Below are 17,229 nucleotides of genomic sequence, written 5' to 3'. Positions count from 1 at the left end.
TTGTCGAGGACAGTCTCACAGTCTTGTGGATAAGAATGGCAAGCGACAGCTTCTAGGTGCAGTGACCTATAATAGCCAACAATAATAGTAATATAAAATGATGTGAGACTTGCTGGCAATCTTTCATTATTAATCCCGGTTCTCTCACAGATTTAGAGAACTTCTGACACTCAGATTGTAGGATAAAATGGCTACCATGTAAGGAAATAGCACTCTCTTCCCATTTGACTGGGATTTGAGCTCATGAAAAGGATTAAAAGTCAGTTGCCCAAGACCACCAAGTGAGCATCACAGCTGAGCAGAGATTTGAATCTGACTTTCTCATATCCAAATCCAACACTAATGAAGAACAGTGTCAGAGGAAGGAAGCCGAGGGTATAATTGTTTTAATCCTGTTAGTATGCAGGTCTCTTGGGTTTTCTGTGCACTGAGTTGGGAAGGCTGTGTCCTGGTTGTACCTCTTCATAGTGCACATGTGGCTTGCATAATGGAATGTTCCTGTTAATTAAAAAAACTTACTCAAAGAGAACGAGCCTTTTGTGGAGTAGGCTCTGTGGATGATTTCTTTTTTGCATTGAGGAACACAACGCTTCCCCCCCCTTTCCCCCATGCTATGTGAAATGGCACAGCCCAGGTGCATTTTTAGGGGCCAGATTCTCCAGCAGTAAATCACATGGGTGCATGATGTTCAAAATCCCTCAATACTGTGAATAACACTATAACTTGTGGGAAACACTTTCAGCATCTGGAAACATGTAAGTTACATGTCAAAAATGAAAGTGCACCAGGAGTTACTTAATTACTGGATTATGCTTCGTTATCTAAGTAATAATCATGATCTGCTTCTTAAGACAATTACACTTTGCTGTGACTAAGCAAGCTTGGGTAGGGTGGTTCCACAAGGTATTATGTTGCTCTGAGCACAGTACTCCAATCTCTTCCTCCAGCACTGCAGCTGGTGGAGTCCATGCAGAACCTTTTTGGGGTTTGCTTGGACCCCAGTGGTACCAGTATAGATCCAGGAGCCTATTTATAATAAATAGCATTTATTTGCAGTCACAGACCAATAAATCAGGGAGCCCATAATCTCCTATGCCACTTAGGGCTTGGACCTGTCTGCACTTTGTGACCCCAGGCAGTTTTTGGGATGCCTGCACTGGAGCTTGGGCAGACAGAGTTAGGTAGGTACAGGTTTTAGAGCAACACAGAAATTGAAACATAGGCTACATGATTATTCTCAAAACTGTCTAATGGATGTGGCAAAATTCTATTTTGTACTTTGCTGTCAAAAGTTTTAAAAATGGGTGTATGGCTGTTAAACTAAAATAAAGAAGAGTAGTAGTAGTTTGGATTTATACCTCATCTTTCTCTCCTGTAAGGAGATTCAAGGTGGCTTCCAAGCTCCTTTCCCTTTCTCTCCCCACAACAGATACCTTGTGAGGTAGGTGGGGCTGAGAGAGTTCTGAAGATCTGTGACTAGCCCAAGGTCACCCAGTAGGGAGTGCGGAAATACATCTGGTTCACCAGATAATCTTCCACCACTCAGGTGGAGGAGTGGGGAATCAAACCCGGTTCTCCAGATTAGAATCCACCTGCTCTTAACGACTATACCACAATGTACTATGCGATTATTCCACTGATGAAGCCTTATGGCAAAGAGTATAGGTTGTGCTCTGGAAGGTCCATAGTTCAAAGCAGGGGTCCCCAAACTACGGCCCGGGGGCCAAATCAGGCCCCCGGAAGACATTTATCCGGCCCGCTGGGCAGAAGCGGATCTCCCCCTTCTCTATCTCCTTTTCCCCAGGTTTACAAACAGCATTAAGCACGGGCGACTCGCTGCTCATTCCAAGCGGCTGGAGGGGACCGTACCAATGCAGCAAGGGGGGGAGAGAGAAAGGTGGCCCCTGGAGCTTGGCACCCCGACCCGCAGGTTTACAAACAGCCTCAAGCGCGGGCGACTCGCTGCTCATTCCAAGGGCCGGAGGGGACCGTACCAATGCGGCAAAGGGGGAGAGAGAAAGGCGGCGGAGCTTCAGGGCCTGATTGGAAGGGGACCGCGGGGGTGGGGGGCTCGGCCAGGGGCGGGTCGAGGGCGGATGGATGGCGCCCCCCCCCCCGCGGGCGGCACTTGGTCCGGCCCCCGGCTGGGCTCTGGCCATGCGTGAACTGGCCCCCTGTTTAAAAAGTTTGGGGACCCCTGGTTCAAAGGTTACCTCTTCTACAGACTAACTAGGTGACCTTAGATAGGCCACTCTTTCAGGCCCAGCACCCACTGTCCCACAATATGGGGATAATACTAGCCTGTATAACAGGATTTATCTTAGGTTAACAGCAAGTTACCGTGCATGAAGTTTTTCCAGCATGTGCAAGTGCTATATAAACTCTAAACATTATTAGTGTGTGTTGTGCAATAACTGCTTGCAATATGTGTATTTAGTTAGACTGTAATAGAATAGAATAGAATAGAATCTTTATTGGCCAAGTGTGATTGGACACACAAGGAATTTGTCTCCGGTGCATATGCTCTCAGTGTACATAAAAGAAAATACATTTGTCAAGAATATTCACTTTGATGAGATTTAATACAATAAACATTGATTTGATCTATAGTTTATAGTTTTAAGAAGACACGTTGCACTTTTAAATATAAATATAAAGGCCTGATACCCATATATAATATGTGTATGTATGATTGAGTTGTAGTAGGATGGTCCCTCCCCCTTTTTTCTTGTTGTAGTGTTGCAGAAGAGTCAAGCTACTAACAAGCTGAGGAAGTGGACTGGCTTCATGAAATGGGAAATGAATTGACCAGAGAACTCATACTTGGACTGTTTTGAACCTTGTTGTTCATTTTATTGGACTTTGCTTTCACTATAGATGCTTCTTTTGGCTAGTTCTATGCAACACGTAGCTTTTGGCTCTAGCCAATTTTAGACTAGATTCTCAGTTTGCGTTTATGTTCCTGGCTGCCTGCTACTTGCCAGAGCTGGTGAATAACACGTAGATTGTGGGTGTAAGAGAACATGATTTAACATCTGACATGCCCTCCCTCTCTCCCCCCCCCCCCCACGCACACATACACATGCCTTTACAGACAGGTTTCTGGCATTGGAAATCTGGCTGTGATCATACCTGTGATTGCCTCCTCAGAGCCTTTTGTTGTCATTTGAAAAGAAAAATGTGCAGTCAGGTCAAACCACCATTTTGCACATCAGCTGTCAGAACTGAGAAGGAATGGAAATTACTGCTCATTTAGAAGAGTCGACTGCTACTTGAACGTTGGTGCTCAGTGAAGTCCAAATTCCAGGTCTTAGTGCAGATGTCCTTTTGTTATCTTGAAGCATTATTGACTCACAAGGACTGAAGCCTTGTTTTCATGGCAACATGTGAAAATCTGTATTCACTGGGCACTCAAATAAGTTAAGCTGGAACATAATTTTTTGTTTATACTATGTGTTGGCTCTCATCCACTTTGGTCAGGCAGACGCTGAGTTGCAGTCATGTGAACTCTCATTTGCAGTAGACTCAGCATTTAACTTGGCAAGTTTGCTCCTTGCTAATCACCTTGTACAACATGCATTCCAGTTTGAAGTAGGACTCTTGAATCCAGTGAGAATGCTCTGGAGTGAGATATTTGGAGATTGCTGCTCCCATTAGTTTTGAATAACATGAGATTATTTTTTGTGACAGAGGAAAAGCTCACATGGGGAAGGTGTATATTGACTGGAAAGATGTTATGAGTACGTTCATACTTCCATCTGGTACATGGTAGCCATGGGAAAGTTCTTGGTAAGGCTTTGTGTGGTTACTCTCAGCCAGGAAATATTTGGTCTCTTTTACCTGCCACTTTTGTGCAGGATTCAGCACCGGCATGAATTAGAATATACCTGAAAAAATGACTCCTCCCAATTCACCCTGAAAACTGAATCCTGACCTTCACATGATGGCGAGTGATGAACATGATGAACACCAGGCTTATCATAAGCCGATTCCCCACAATCAATTAATCGCATGATACTCACGTGAAATATCAAGGATTCAGGAAGAACTTCCCACTGCCTGATCGACAAACAAGGATTCATCCCGGTTCTGGCATTCATTTTCCCCACTTATCCAATGTCTTTGCTGAACCTGCTTGAAAGTACTACTTTTTCAAAAACCACGTATTTGATCCAGTTTGGAGGGGAGGATCAGGGGTCTAATCCTGGTTCAAATTTCCCACCATGGAGTGTGATGCAAATGCCTTGCAACCAAACAGTACGCGCGGTGCTGTTCTCATGAGAGCATGAGAGCACAAGAACCAACCAGAAACTTGGGCGGGGGAGATGTGATGACGTGCTGACATCATAATGTGAGCACGTTTTTGTGGGAGAAAAAAAGGTCCTGCCCCAACATGGCATGACAGCCAATCAGGAGAGACCCACCAAACCGATTACGTGGTAGTGGGGATTGCTACATTTCTTGAATCCAAGATAGGCCTAGATGTCTTCATTGGAAACATGCTGCGGTGGGGAGGTTGAAACCTCAATGAAAAGATGCAGTTTATTTTCAAACTTAGTTTGATCTAGATTGAATTTCCCAGTGGGGATTCGGCCATAGGCTGGGAGTAATCTCAGATTTTTCAGAGTACCACAGCATGTCCTGATGATTGTGTGTGTGCGTGAGTGCTAAAAAGTGGGATGGTGATGGGATGCTGCCAAATTGTTTTGAATCAAACTTCAGTGGGCTTGATAGCCTGTATGGTGTAGTGGTTAAGAGCAGTGGCCTCTAAACTGGAGAACCAGGTTTGTTTCCCCGCTCCTCCACATGAAGCCAGCTGGGTAACCTAGGACTGGTTACAATTCCCTCCAAACTTCCTTAGCCCCACCTACCTCACAAGCTGTCTGTTGTGGGAAAAGGAAGGGAAGGATTTTATAAGCCACTTTGAGATTCCTTTCAGTTGAGAAAAGCAGGGTATACATCCAAAGTCATCTTCTTCATGATGTTTATAACACACCTGCCCTGTTTTTAACTCACCAGTGCTCAAGTTTTATGTCTAGTTTGACCAAATCAATAATAGTTTTGTAAAACTGTAGACTGTATTGTAAACTGTATTTTTTTACTTGTGGTGCTAAAGACTTCTTTAGAATTGAATGTGTCATTTTTCTTCCGCAAAGAATGTTTCACTTGTGGGGAGGGGCAGAGGTTCCATGGAAGAGCCTCTGCTTCATATGCCAGAGGTTCCAGATTCAATCCCCAGCATCTCCAGTGAAAGGATCAGGTAGTGGACCAGGTGCACAATTTCTGCCTGAGACCCCCTAGACAGCTGCTGTCAGTCTGAGTAGACAGCACTGTCTATGATAGACCAAAGGTTTCATCCGGTATAAGGCAAGGTCATGTATGTGAGTAGAATGTGTAAGACTGTCATATTTAATGTCGTAGTTGCAGTGGCGAAGACACCAGGGGGCAGGGGGTGCACAACGTACCGGGCACGCCAATTCTGGCACGTGGGGGGTGGAAAAAATCCCCCCGCGGCCCCCTTGCGACGCTCCCCCTTCCACGGCGCCCCCCCCACCCCCACGGCGCACCCACCTACTTACTTTTAGGAATGGAACGTCCCAGAGGAGAAGCCTGCCTGTGTTGCCTGAGCCAGGTGGGAACTACATTTCCCAGGGGCTCCTGGGAAATGTAGTTCCCACCAGGCCCAGGCAACGCAGGCAGGCTTCTTCGGCCTGCTCCTTTCCTAAAAGTAAGTGGAATATCGAAGATATACTTCTGCCGGGGGAAGAGGCATGCCACAGCTTTCAGAAGTGTTACCAGGCACACTCTGACTTAGCTGGAAATGCAAAAGCTCTGTTAGGTTGTCCTTGTGGAAAAATCCTTGCGGATAAAGGCTTGATCTCTAGAGAGTGCATAATGAGGCAATGAGTTTCTTACTAGATTGTCAATGCTGCACGATTCTAACATTTCTGAGTGGAACAAGGATGCGACAATTAGCATTGTTCTTTCTGTCCCAAAAAACAAGGGTTGTTGGAGGGCTGGGCTCAGAAACTCTTGCAAGAAAGAAAAGGTTTCATTCCCATTTGCATTTTTCTGCCTGTTTTGCTAAAGGGGTCCTGCTGGGAGAAGAATCCTGCAGAGGAGTCTTTTTCCATTTGCTTTTCCAAGAACATTACTAAGAGGAACCCCAGTGTGCAACAAAAAATATTTTTCTTTTTCTTTTTTACTGGTTAAAAAGTTCTGAAGTAGAGGGAAGGGCTACCAAAAATTATAATAGGACAGAGTCTTGTTTAGGATCCTTGCGGAAATTGCATTCACCATCTAGTTATCCTCCCTTTCTCAGGGAAAAAAGGGTAACCCTGCTCCATGCATTTCCAAATCCTTGGAATATTTCCACAGTTGCCTGTGTGGGCATCTTATATTTGCTGAATTAGAGAGAAAAAGATGAAAGTTTGCAATATTTCAGGAAGCGTTATAGGACAAGATCTGAGAACAGCCCAGTAATAAATGGCAAATATGTTTAAACTTTTGGCTCACAGACATTTCTGTGCTTTGTCTTCATTAATCTGTTCCTCAAGGAACATTCCATTTAGTAAGAAAGTTGAAAGAACAGAAAACATCCTTTTTGTTTACCTTGTATTGAGTTTCTTCTCATCATCACCCTCTTCTACAATGTCTATGGCCTTCTACAAAAAAGAGAGGGGTTGACCATTCCCGTCCCTTCAATATTTCTGCAGTTCATGAAGAATTGAGAGGTGATTGCCATTTATGGCTGTGCGAGTGGAATTGTGGAGTTCTGTTTATAATTAAACGCTGAGATGATATCTGAAATTCCGTGAATTGTGTCTTATAGTTGGGGGTCCAGATCCTCCCCTTTGTTCTGTAGGTAAATGCAGGTTGTCATGGATTACAGCACTGCACCATCTTGGACAGCAAAGAACAAGTATGTTTCACAGCTGTTAGTGCTGTGGATGGGCTTCAAAGGCCCTGCATGGCTCAGTGTTTGCTTGATGGCTTTGAGCAAGTTGCTGTTCTACTTGAGAAAGGCAAACATGATTTTCCCAATTAAATGCTTAAAGGAAAATACATAAATGGTTAAGCAAAGTTTGCTTGGTGTAAAACAAGGGAGTCAAGTGGAAACAAGGCACAAGTGTCAAGCTACTTTTTTGGATCTGGTCTATCAGTACTTCACCTCCAGTTGCCATTTACCTTGGGGGTTACTGTTTTACTGTTTAATGCTGCACAGTGTAGAAGGGCTAGGTTTGAAAAGGTTTATATTGATGTAATAGATTTGAAAGGTTTTTGAAATTAAGAAAAAGCATGTTGCATAGGCATATATAATTTTTGCTGTGATTTCCTTCTTTCTTCCAGATTCAGCAGTGAAATTCCTGGAGAGAATAGCTTCTGAACTTGGCCTGCCATGTCAGAAAGTAGAGGTAAGCCATATGAAACCACATTCCTTGGATCTGGAGAAAAATGTCCTGCCTCCTTAATGTTTGTTTGTTTGTTATTTCTGTTATTAATAATCTGCCTTTCCCTCTGGAACTGAAAGCATATTACACAGAGTAAGTCAGTACAGTCAATAGGATGGGATATCCAGTAAAGAATGCAATAGAATTTGGAGTGTAGAAATCTGGAACCACCAAACCAAACCAAATAATATATGCATGGGTTGCCAATCAAAGCTGCATGGATATTTTTATAATTATTTTACTTTGTATTGAACTTTCATATGTAAACACCTATTGTGAAATAGCATAACTAATCTTATCAAAAATATCAGTACTACACTCTACAAATTTAATCTAAATAATTTAACATAGATATGTAATAAAGTTCAAATGCATTGCATTCCTTTCCTGGAGATATATTATGTCTCCGTTGCACAATTCAGAGTTCCAGAAGTGCATGTTCAGATTTCCCAAATGTAATTATGCCGTCAATATATTCGACCCGTGTGTGTGTGTGTGTGTGTGTGTGTGTTTATTTATTTATTTATTTGAGGGCTCTGGGCGGTGTACAACATAGTCATCTTAAAATACAAATAACAAGAGGGGCAAGGAAACAGCAACCAATAAATAATGAATTAAACCCCATAATGTTCATTCTCCATATGGATGTTCACTCGAAATCTGTGCAGTGCTACATGGATAGTATTCCCATCTCTCTTTCTTTTCTGTTCTCTATTATTTGGTTTGGTTCGGTTTTTCTTGGTTGCACATCGATATGATCTATTATAGAAATCTGGAACCAACCAGACAACTGGAAACTGAGCTGAAGCCAGTCACGTAGCTACCACGGGGACGAGGGGGTGCCGTGCCCTGGACGTGCACCATTGTGGTCATATGGGGGGCGGGAAATTGCCCCCCACACATCTTCCCCCCTTGCCTTGCCTTGCCAGCCTTGGCAGAAGCCACTGCTGAACCGACTTCACCGGGCTCAGCCCGGCTGAGACCACTGCTGGGTGCCCCTGTCCAGCAACACCCGACCAGCCAGGCCCCGCAGCCCAGAGCAGCCTGATGGGGCCAGGCTGCTTTTTCAGTTGGCTGCTCTTTGCAGCTGGCTGAACTAAGGCAAGTGGGGGAGGGGTGTGGTGGAGGGAAAGGAAAGGAAAGGGCGGGGGCCCATGGGGGGCAAGCATTACACCATCATAGACTAGTAGCTATTTCATGTAGTAGAAACTTCAGTTGTTCCAGTTCTCATCTATTCTTTAGGACCCCTTAAATCAAATCCTTGATTTCTGGTGAATGAGGACCTGGAATTTACTCTTTGGTAGAAATTGGATTAAGAGATGCTGTGTGAAAAGTTTTTATAATGGTAGTGTTCCAACTGGCTGTTCACTGTTTGCAACAAACCTTTTTCTGTCTCTTAATCTCTTGCAGAGCTGGTATTCTATTAATCCCTCAGTCTATTCTTGAACAGATCCAGACTGACCTTTCTAGCTTTATGTGCCATATTTAGACAGATAATTATTACAAATGAACACTGTGCAAGAGATTGCAAATGCCTTAGCAGACTAGGTGCTTGGGAGCAGCAGCAGCAGCAGCAGCAGAAGGCCATTGCTTTCACATCCTGCATGTGAGCTCCCAAAGATATCTGGTGGGCCACTGCGAGTAGCAGAGTGCTGGACTAGATGGACTCTGGTCTGATCTAGCAGACTCGTTCTTATGTTCTTAACAGGATTCTGAGATGTCTCCTTATGAGATGAACATTATTCCAATTAGGGGTTATACCTCTGTATTTACATACAGTTAAACAGATTTTATTTGGAGAGAATATCAGGTTGCAGGAATTCCCAGTTGTCTTTCAGGGCAGAATCAGGGCATGTTCCTTTTGTCAGTAGTCAGATTGGTAACAGCTACCTGACTATGTTCTTTTGTGTTCTTGCTGAGTCAGCTAGTATACCTAATTTGTTTGTTAAGTGTCACATGGTATGTAACTGCTGTAAGCATTGGTTCTTGAACTGTGTATATATGGTAAGGTTCAGTGTGCTACTGTCCTTGCTGAGAGCAGGTTTCAAGCCGGAGGCTCTATCAGTTTAGTAAAGGATACTATGTATATATGCAACTACTCTATTACAACTTTTCTTTGGCTGAACTCCTTGTTTCCAGTCGTTTATCCTGCGCTCTACACATGCTCAGAGCTGCTACTGCTGTGAACTCTGTCAGGTTATGGGTCCAGGAATAGTGACCTGCTGGTGAGTGACTTTGCCTAGTGGGTGAAACAAGTGGTGTGAATATGGCAGGACATAATGAATAATAGCCCATTCAATATCACTGCAGAACCCAAGGTATAAAAGACAGTATCCCAAACCAGGTCTCCCACGGTAATCTGCCAGTTCTCTTGCTATCTTTATTGCCAGTATGCAGAACCCCTTGCTTTCAGAGAGCGGTTTTGCAGTGCAGTATATAGAAACTTCTTATAGAGCTTTCTATCCACACAGCTTCAAAGAATGGAAGGATAATTCTCCCCAATCTAATTTTCCATTGCAGGTTTGTCCTGGCCGTGTGATCACCATTCTGACCTGGAAAGGCACAAACCCACAGCTGTCTTCCATCTTGCTGAATTCCCATACAGATGTTGTGCCTGTGTTTGAGGTTAGTGGAGGAGGGGAAAGTTGAGGAGTGAAGACTTTCTGGTTCTTCCTGCTCCTTGTGGTTTGGCTTTTGCAGGTCTGAATGTGTTCTTGTCTAGAATTCCCTGTGACAGTCAGGAAATATTGCTTCAGAAGAGAGATTGTGGCCCACCAGGAAATTCTCCTCCTCTCTAACCTGTGTTTTGAACCTACAGTAGATGTAGGTTATTTTACTTACGTAGGTATGATACATTTTGATACATATATCAACACCAGTGCTATCCTAAGTGGCTAGTACAACAAAGTCAATTCTTTGTTTAAAGGCACTTTAGATCAAGTTTAGTTCCTGTGTTTTTGTAAACACAGTGCCACCTACAGAGGAAAAATAAAGATGTTCAATACCTTTGAGTGGTTTCTTTAATAGCCCATTGTAGCTTATGGAACATCTTTTCTAAAACAATTATACCAGGCTCCCAATAACTCTTTCCCCATAAAACGGTGAGGTAAATAGCATTATTTTAAAAGTCTTATTTGTTGTGCTCACCCACTGGGAACCATCTGAATGAAATTAAAAAGGTATTCATAATTATAAATCTGATTCACTATGTAGCCAGCTTTTGGTCTGGTCCCGAACTGTACCTCCTGCAGATCTCCTTCCACTGAGTGGCAATGGGAAACCATTTTGGGGTCTTTGTGTCAGTTACAAGAGTATCAGTTAACTTTGGAGTCCCTTTCCTGATAGACTTGATGGTTAATTCACAGCAGCTCTTCACCTGAAGAATTGATATGTGTCATGTTAGACATGTGAAAAATTGTGTTGATTTTAGTCCCCTGCATTTGAGCCATGAAGAGCTCATTAAGAATCTTTGAGAGAATCTGCTCGTCTATATAATGCTTTGCTTCTGCTGAGAGGCACTCTTTTTGAGTTTGCCTTGGCTTGTGTTCAGGTTCAGGCATCTCTAGTTCAGCCTCTTCATGGCTGATTCTTCAAGGCAGAGGGAGATGAGCTCCCCAACCCACTCCAGTGCCAAGCTTTCCTTATTCAAAGCAAATAAATCCACCCACCCCTCCATCCGTCCGTCCGTCCGTCCGTCCGTCCGTCCGTCCGTCCATCCATCCATGGCTATGAGCCCCAGTGGCTAACTGGAGTTTGGGAAGGTATAAATACCAGTGCAGGGAGGCAACAACGGGGTAGGTATGAAACAGGAGGCTGGAGTAGATGGACGGTGAGCGTAATTCAAAATGGTTGTTCTTATAGTCTTACACAGCTGTCCTTGACAGCTGTCTCCACCTCACTTTGTTAAATGGTAGATTGCCACTCTGGTCCATAAGTGGCTCTGGATGTTGCCTTCACCTCTTCACAGCTTTGCTGCATTCCCTAGGATGTCATTCTTGCCCAGCTTTGTATCCTCCAGCATCCCTAGCCGTCTTCTAAGGGTGCTCTGTGCTGTTTTCCTTCCTGCAGGAGTACTGGCGTTATGACCCCTTTGCAGCTTTCAAGGATTCTGATGGAAACATCTATGCACGTGGATCTCAGGATATGAAATGTGTTTCCATTCAGTAAGTTCAGTCACCTACCTGCCCTGCCACATATGTGCCATGTAGTGAAATTTTCCTGCATTAATTAAAAGAGCTGCTGAGCCAGTTCTGCCCTAGAGAGTAATGGTGGGGAGTAACGGCTGAATCTTTTCACCTAACCACAGTATTCATTTTAGTTGCATCCACATGGATCTGTGGAAGGGGTGAAAGACAGTAGTTAAGGTAATCTTATGATTTGCTTCAAGTAACTATTGCTAGTCTGGTACCCTCAATGAAACTGGAACAAGATCGCCTCCCAGACACAACCGTGGGCTGAATGTTATATTCTTGGGAGTGGAAAGAGATGTTTGTAACTATTGGAACTATATTATGTATAAAGTGTATAGGAGCAGGTTGCTTGTGCTTTGTCTTAGGAATGATGGAATTCTGTTCAAGATTTTTGCAGTGATCATCCTGATGTTCCCCCTCATCCTCTGCACAGCTTTGCTTTAAATCAGATGCTGCATCTCTTTCATATTCATTGTCAGCATGGTATTGCGGTTAAGGCAGCAGATTCTAACCTGGAGACTTGGGTTTGATTCCCCGCTTTCCCATATGCAGCCTACTAGGTGACTTTGGGCTAGAGAAACTCTCTGAGAGGGCTTCAGAACTCTCAGCCTCACCTACCTCACAAGGTGTCTGTTGTGGGGGAGGAAGGTGATTGTAAGCTGCTTTGAGACACCTTATGGTAGAAAAGAGCAGGGTATAAAAACCTACTGCTCTTCTTCTTCTCTGGGCACAGTTCCGGCTAGGTATAGGTCATGTATCTCTGGGGCCCCAGAAGTTCTGGAAACCACTAAATAAAACCTCTATCTTGTTAGGTACATAGAGGCCATCCGGAGGCTGAAAGCTGAAGGGAGACATTTCCCACGAACAATTCATATGAGCTTTGTCCCAGGTAAGTTACGTGATGGGACATACAGATGCAGCCAGTTGTTTCCTCGCATCTGTCCAAAGTGGTAGATACTGAAGGCGGTTGAGCTGGAAATGGGGTGATTCACAGTGCAATCCTAAGGAAAGTTACACTCTTCTAGGCCTGTTGGTTTCAGTGGACTTTGAAGGATATAACTCTGTTTTGGACTGAATTGTTAAGTTCTTTGGATTTGGGGAAAATTTTACCAGAGACAGCGAGAGCTTACTGGAAAGCCAAAAAAGCAGATGTCAAAGGAAATGCATAGAAATTAGGAAAGTATACCCGTTTAGCATGTATGTTGTTGAACCAACATACACCAGAATCAGTTATCTTTATTTTCGGCACTGCACATCCCTCCATCATCCTGAAGTAGGTAGCCAATTTTGAGGCTCCTAGCTTTATTTCTGGAGTGGTTATGGCTGCCACAAAGAACCCTAGCTTCTAAAGCCAAACCAAGGTGAAATTTCAGGGGATTTTACAGGCCAGACCCTAGGGAATGTTAAGCTTTATTATGTCATGTATTAGTAAAGCTCTTCAGCAGGGAACAGCATTCTTAAAAACTGTTGGATATTAGCATAGGTGGGCTTGTGAGTGGCAAAAACTGTTTCCATCAAGTGGGACATGTTTTTTTTTGGAGGAGGTGGTCTTTGCTCTAAAATGGATTTTGTTGCCACCAATTACACAAGTCTGAAGTAGCAAAAGGTATATACACATAAGCAGTTTGAAAATCTGCTTATCCCCCTCTGCCTAGCATCCCCCTCTTCCTCAAAGGGAAAAGCCACCCAGGGGAGGAATTGTAACTAGTACAATTGTGACATGGGGGCTCCTTCTTAATTTTTTTTGTGGGGAGGATCTTAACACTCAGTTGCAGTTGCTTTGCCACACCTCTCACCGCCCTTCTTGTACTTTCTCCTTTGTCATTCTCTTTCTCCTCCTTTTCTTCAGCAACCTCTTCATCATTGGATACCCTCTGCGGCACTCTTCCTTCCACACCTCCTTCTTGTCCAGTACGGTCTCCACTCCCCCCTGCCTTAGGCTGCACAGGAACAACCACACCTCCTCCCTTCTTATCTGGCTGTCCCGGGTTCCCTGTATTTCCATGCACCACTACTGCGTTATTTTGATTGGTGGGGGGAGGGGTTCAGTGGGGGCACAACTGGTGGTCCCCAGCAACAGAATGAGTACACAGAAGGTTTTCAACAGGTTCAAGCAGCAGTCCCCCTTAAGGGCAAACTGTGAAGTGAACCACTCACAGGGGACAAAATCTTGAGTCCCTTAACAGAACAGTTGAGTTCATACAGTCCAGAAATGTGAGGGTCAGACAATGGAGGCTCTATTAGTTTAAAAAATTGGACCTCAAAAGGGCCTTCAGGACCCTGTAAAATCCAAGAAGCTTTCCAGGTCAACACATGACATACATGATCAGGAAGACATTGAATAGCAGAAAGAGTACCAGGCAGGGCCAAACCTGTTTTCACTAACAATCTGTCTCCCCAACTGCTAGTCCAACAAAAATCAACAAGGTTGTGCGAATCAAGCATGTGGAATGTCCCAGTCCATCTAAGAGGAAGAAAAACACACACGAAGCAGATAGGCACCAGGAGCCAGAACAACAGGCTGCTGATCACACAGTGAGCAGGGCTGCCTAACAAGTCCAACAGGTTGCGCTCAAAACAGCAACTCCTGCAGAACTTGGGAGACAAAGCCAATGGCATAAAGCAACAGCTGGACAGCCTCCATGCTCAGTCTGAACCTGACCTCAGCGAGGCTTGGATCAAGGTCTAAGCTGCAGGCTGGAAGTTTAAAGCTGCAGTTAAAAGCTGGACCCAAGCCTCGCTGAAGCCAGGATCAAATGGGCTCTTACTGCACCTGAACTCCATGTAGAGACAGGGGCGGGGCGAGCCTGGATGGCCCCACTCCAACCTCCAGGGTTCTACTGCACCCCTGCCCTGAACTCCACCTTGCACAGTTGCTTATTTTGGACTGCAGCCAGAATAAACTTTTCTATACCTCTCACTCTTGGTGTCTGACTGCTGGGGGTTTTGTACGGCACCAAGCCCGAATCTGAGGTCCCCCACTGGGACATCAACTTCTTTCCTTTTCTGTACCATTTGCCCCCATCTTCCCTGTTCTCTTATCCCCTTTGTTTAGGTGCTCAAAGTACTATTCCTATTCCTTCTGAAGATTTTTAAAAAGTAAGAAATATATATGCTAGATATAGCATCATTTAGCTGTATTTACAGTTTAGGAAAAAGGCTGAATCCCAGCTCCAGAGGAACAGTAGCAGCTGTAATTCATTTACTCTGACACCTGCCATACACAGGCTATGTATCATCTCTTTCCTCTCTTAAGACCCCCACCCCCCAAATGCACAGCAGTTCCCAAAGGATTGGTTCCTCTTGATGGTTGACTATCCAAGAGATTCTGCAGAACAAGAGAGGGCTGAATGAGGTCAGAACTTTAATAGCTGCTGGTGGTGGCAGTTTTGTGTCTGGAACATTTTGAGTCTTTAGGTCTGAACTGACCTGATACTAAGCCCAGTATTTCCTGGATTAGATTGGCAACATTCAGCACTATGGAAAGTTTTCCTGATATTTCTGGGGTGGGGGAGGCACTTAAAAATGATGATTTTTTAAAATTATCATTTTGTAATGGAAAGTCAGGATGGACAGTATGAAGAGAATTGTTGGATGGATTTCAGGGAGGAGTCAGGAGCCAGTATTGTGAAAACAACTCTACTTTCAAGGTAGTCTCAGTCAGTTTCAATGAGCAAAAGCTTTTTAGGTTCTTGCTGGGAGCTTTTTGTTGCAATGGTCTCTGGAATCTATAGATGTGGTGATGTTTCTTATCTAGGCTCTCTCTTTTTATGCAGATGAAGAGATTGGGGGCCATAAAGGGATGGAAATGTTTGTGAAACGACCAGAGTTCACGGCTCTTAATGTTGGCTTTGCCTTGGATGAAGGTGAGAACTGATCAAACCCATCAGTGATTCTTCACCTGGTTTGGTTTATGTAGATCATTTATTGCCTGACTTTCCATTATTTATTTATATTGCTTACTGACTTACCTGTGTATTGTTGGTATCCTGCCTTTTCCAGGCTACAGTCTGGCTCAGGACAACTAACAACCACAGATGCAGTAAAATTAAAATAACATACTTTATATTAATTATACTTAAAAACGTTATTAATTTTAACATTCCAGAGCACACCTTTAAATAACACTTCCAGGAATAACCAGTCAGAATAACCCGTAAAGGGGGAGGGGGAGGAAAGGGAGGGACAGGAACAGAGAAAATACAAAGGGAAACAATTAAAGGGAGGGGAGAAGAGAAGGGTAGCGAGGCCAGATAAGATGAAAATAATTGCAGTCCTCAACCATAGGCCTTGCAGCACATCTCAGTCTTACAGTCTCTGAGAATTTAGCAAATTCCTGCAGGGTCAAGGTTTCACTTCATGGAGAGTTTCACCAGGCTGGGGCCAGAGCTGAGAAGGCTCTGGCTCTGGTTAAGGCCAGCCAGACATTTCTTGGGCCAGGAATCACCAGCAGGTTGTTACCTATTGAGTGTAACACTCTTTGGGGGATGTATCAAGAGGTGGTCCCATAGGTTTGATGGTTCCTGACCATTTAGGGCTGTTACGGCCAATGCCAAAACTTTGAACTTAATCCAGTACTTGATCTGGAGCCAGTGCAGCTGGTGGAACAGTGGTTGAATATGCTCTCTCCCTGAGGTCCCTGTAAGAACCCTCGCTGCTGCATTGACCAGCTGGAGTTTCTGGAACAGCTTCAAGGGTAACCCAGCATAGAGCGAATTACAGTAATCTAACTTGGAAGTGACCATTGCATAGATCACTATGACTAGGTAAGGGTGAGATAGGTAGAGCATCACTGCCTAATCGGATGAAGAAGGAAAAATGCTACTCTGGCTAAATTTGTTACATGAACGTCCATCAAAAGGAAAGAGTCCAGCATCATACCCAGGCTCTTGATGGTTGGTGTTTGTCACAAATCCTCTTTTGCACAGAGTCAGGAGCCAGTATTCTAACCCTGGATATCCTTGGCCCAGCCCAGGATCTCTCTTTGATGGATACAATTTCAGCCAACTTTGTTTCAACCACATCAGTCTGAGGGAAAGAGAGAAGAGTCCTGTTTGGGCACAAGCTTGCAGCCCTAGACAAAGGAGCCTTCTGCCCCTTTTTGAGGCATGGGGATGGGGACATTTTCAGCTGCCTGAGATTAATGAATGCCTCATCCACTTAGCTGATTTCAGAGATGCCAGTGTTGTGGCTTTCTTTTTTAAAAAGGCCTACTGTATATTTTAGCTAAACTTATTGTTAATTCTGTCTTTTGTTTTCCTGAAGGCCTGGCGAACCCATCTGACACCTTTACTGTATTCTATGGTGAAAAATGCCCATGGTGTGAGTAACACTTGGAATTCCATGTAGAATGAAACTGCATAGTCAGTGTTCCATTTTGCACAATATCACCTGCTCTGACTGACTGGCTCTGTGGGATCTTAGGCAGTTCCAGATCTTTTCCTGCTCCCGCTTCCCAGGAGAATTTTTAGGTGGAGATCCCAGGGATTGCACCTGGAACCTTCATGCACAGTGCCAGTGAGCCACAGCCCCTCTCCCTGCTTGTAATTTTGAAAAACACACCTCACCTCTGTTTCTTGTTCTTTTTA

At 44.1% G+C, this 17,229-nt stretch overlaps 1 protein-coding gene across 3 annotated transcripts in view; it reads left to right on the top strand.

Annotated features, from left to right (window-relative positions):
- ACY1 (aminoacylase 1) overlaps positions 1 to 17,229 on the top strand; it is a 34,129-nt gene that overhangs the window by 3,635 nt on the left and 13,265 nt on the right. For all 3 annotated transcript variants that reach the window (XM_048490859.1, XM_048490858.1, XM_048490856.1), the window contains exons 3-8: positions 7,351 to 7,415; positions 9,972 to 10,076; positions 11,520 to 11,614; positions 12,454 to 12,530; positions 15,418 to 15,507; positions 16,907 to 16,963. In XM_048490859.1, the coding sequence (XP_048346816.1) occupies positions 7,351 to 7,415; positions 9,972 to 10,076; positions 11,520 to 11,614; positions 12,454 to 12,530; positions 15,418 to 15,507; positions 16,907 to 16,963 (489 nt within the window). The remainder of the gene's footprint in view (positions 1 to 7,350; positions 7,416 to 9,971; positions 10,077 to 11,519; positions 11,615 to 12,453; positions 12,531 to 15,417; positions 15,508 to 16,906; positions 16,964 to 17,229) is intronic.

The sequence above is a fragment of the Sphaerodactylus townsendi genome, linkage group LG03, assembly GCF_021028975.2.
Source record: "Sphaerodactylus townsendi isolate TG3544 linkage group LG03, MPM_Stown_v2.3, whole genome shotgun sequence".
NCBI classification, from domain to species: Eukaryota; Metazoa; Chordata; class Lepidosauria; order Squamata; family Sphaerodactylidae; genus Sphaerodactylus; species Sphaerodactylus townsendi.
Note: the sequence above shows the minus strand (reverse complement) of the source record. Positions and strands in the feature narration are given on the sequence as shown.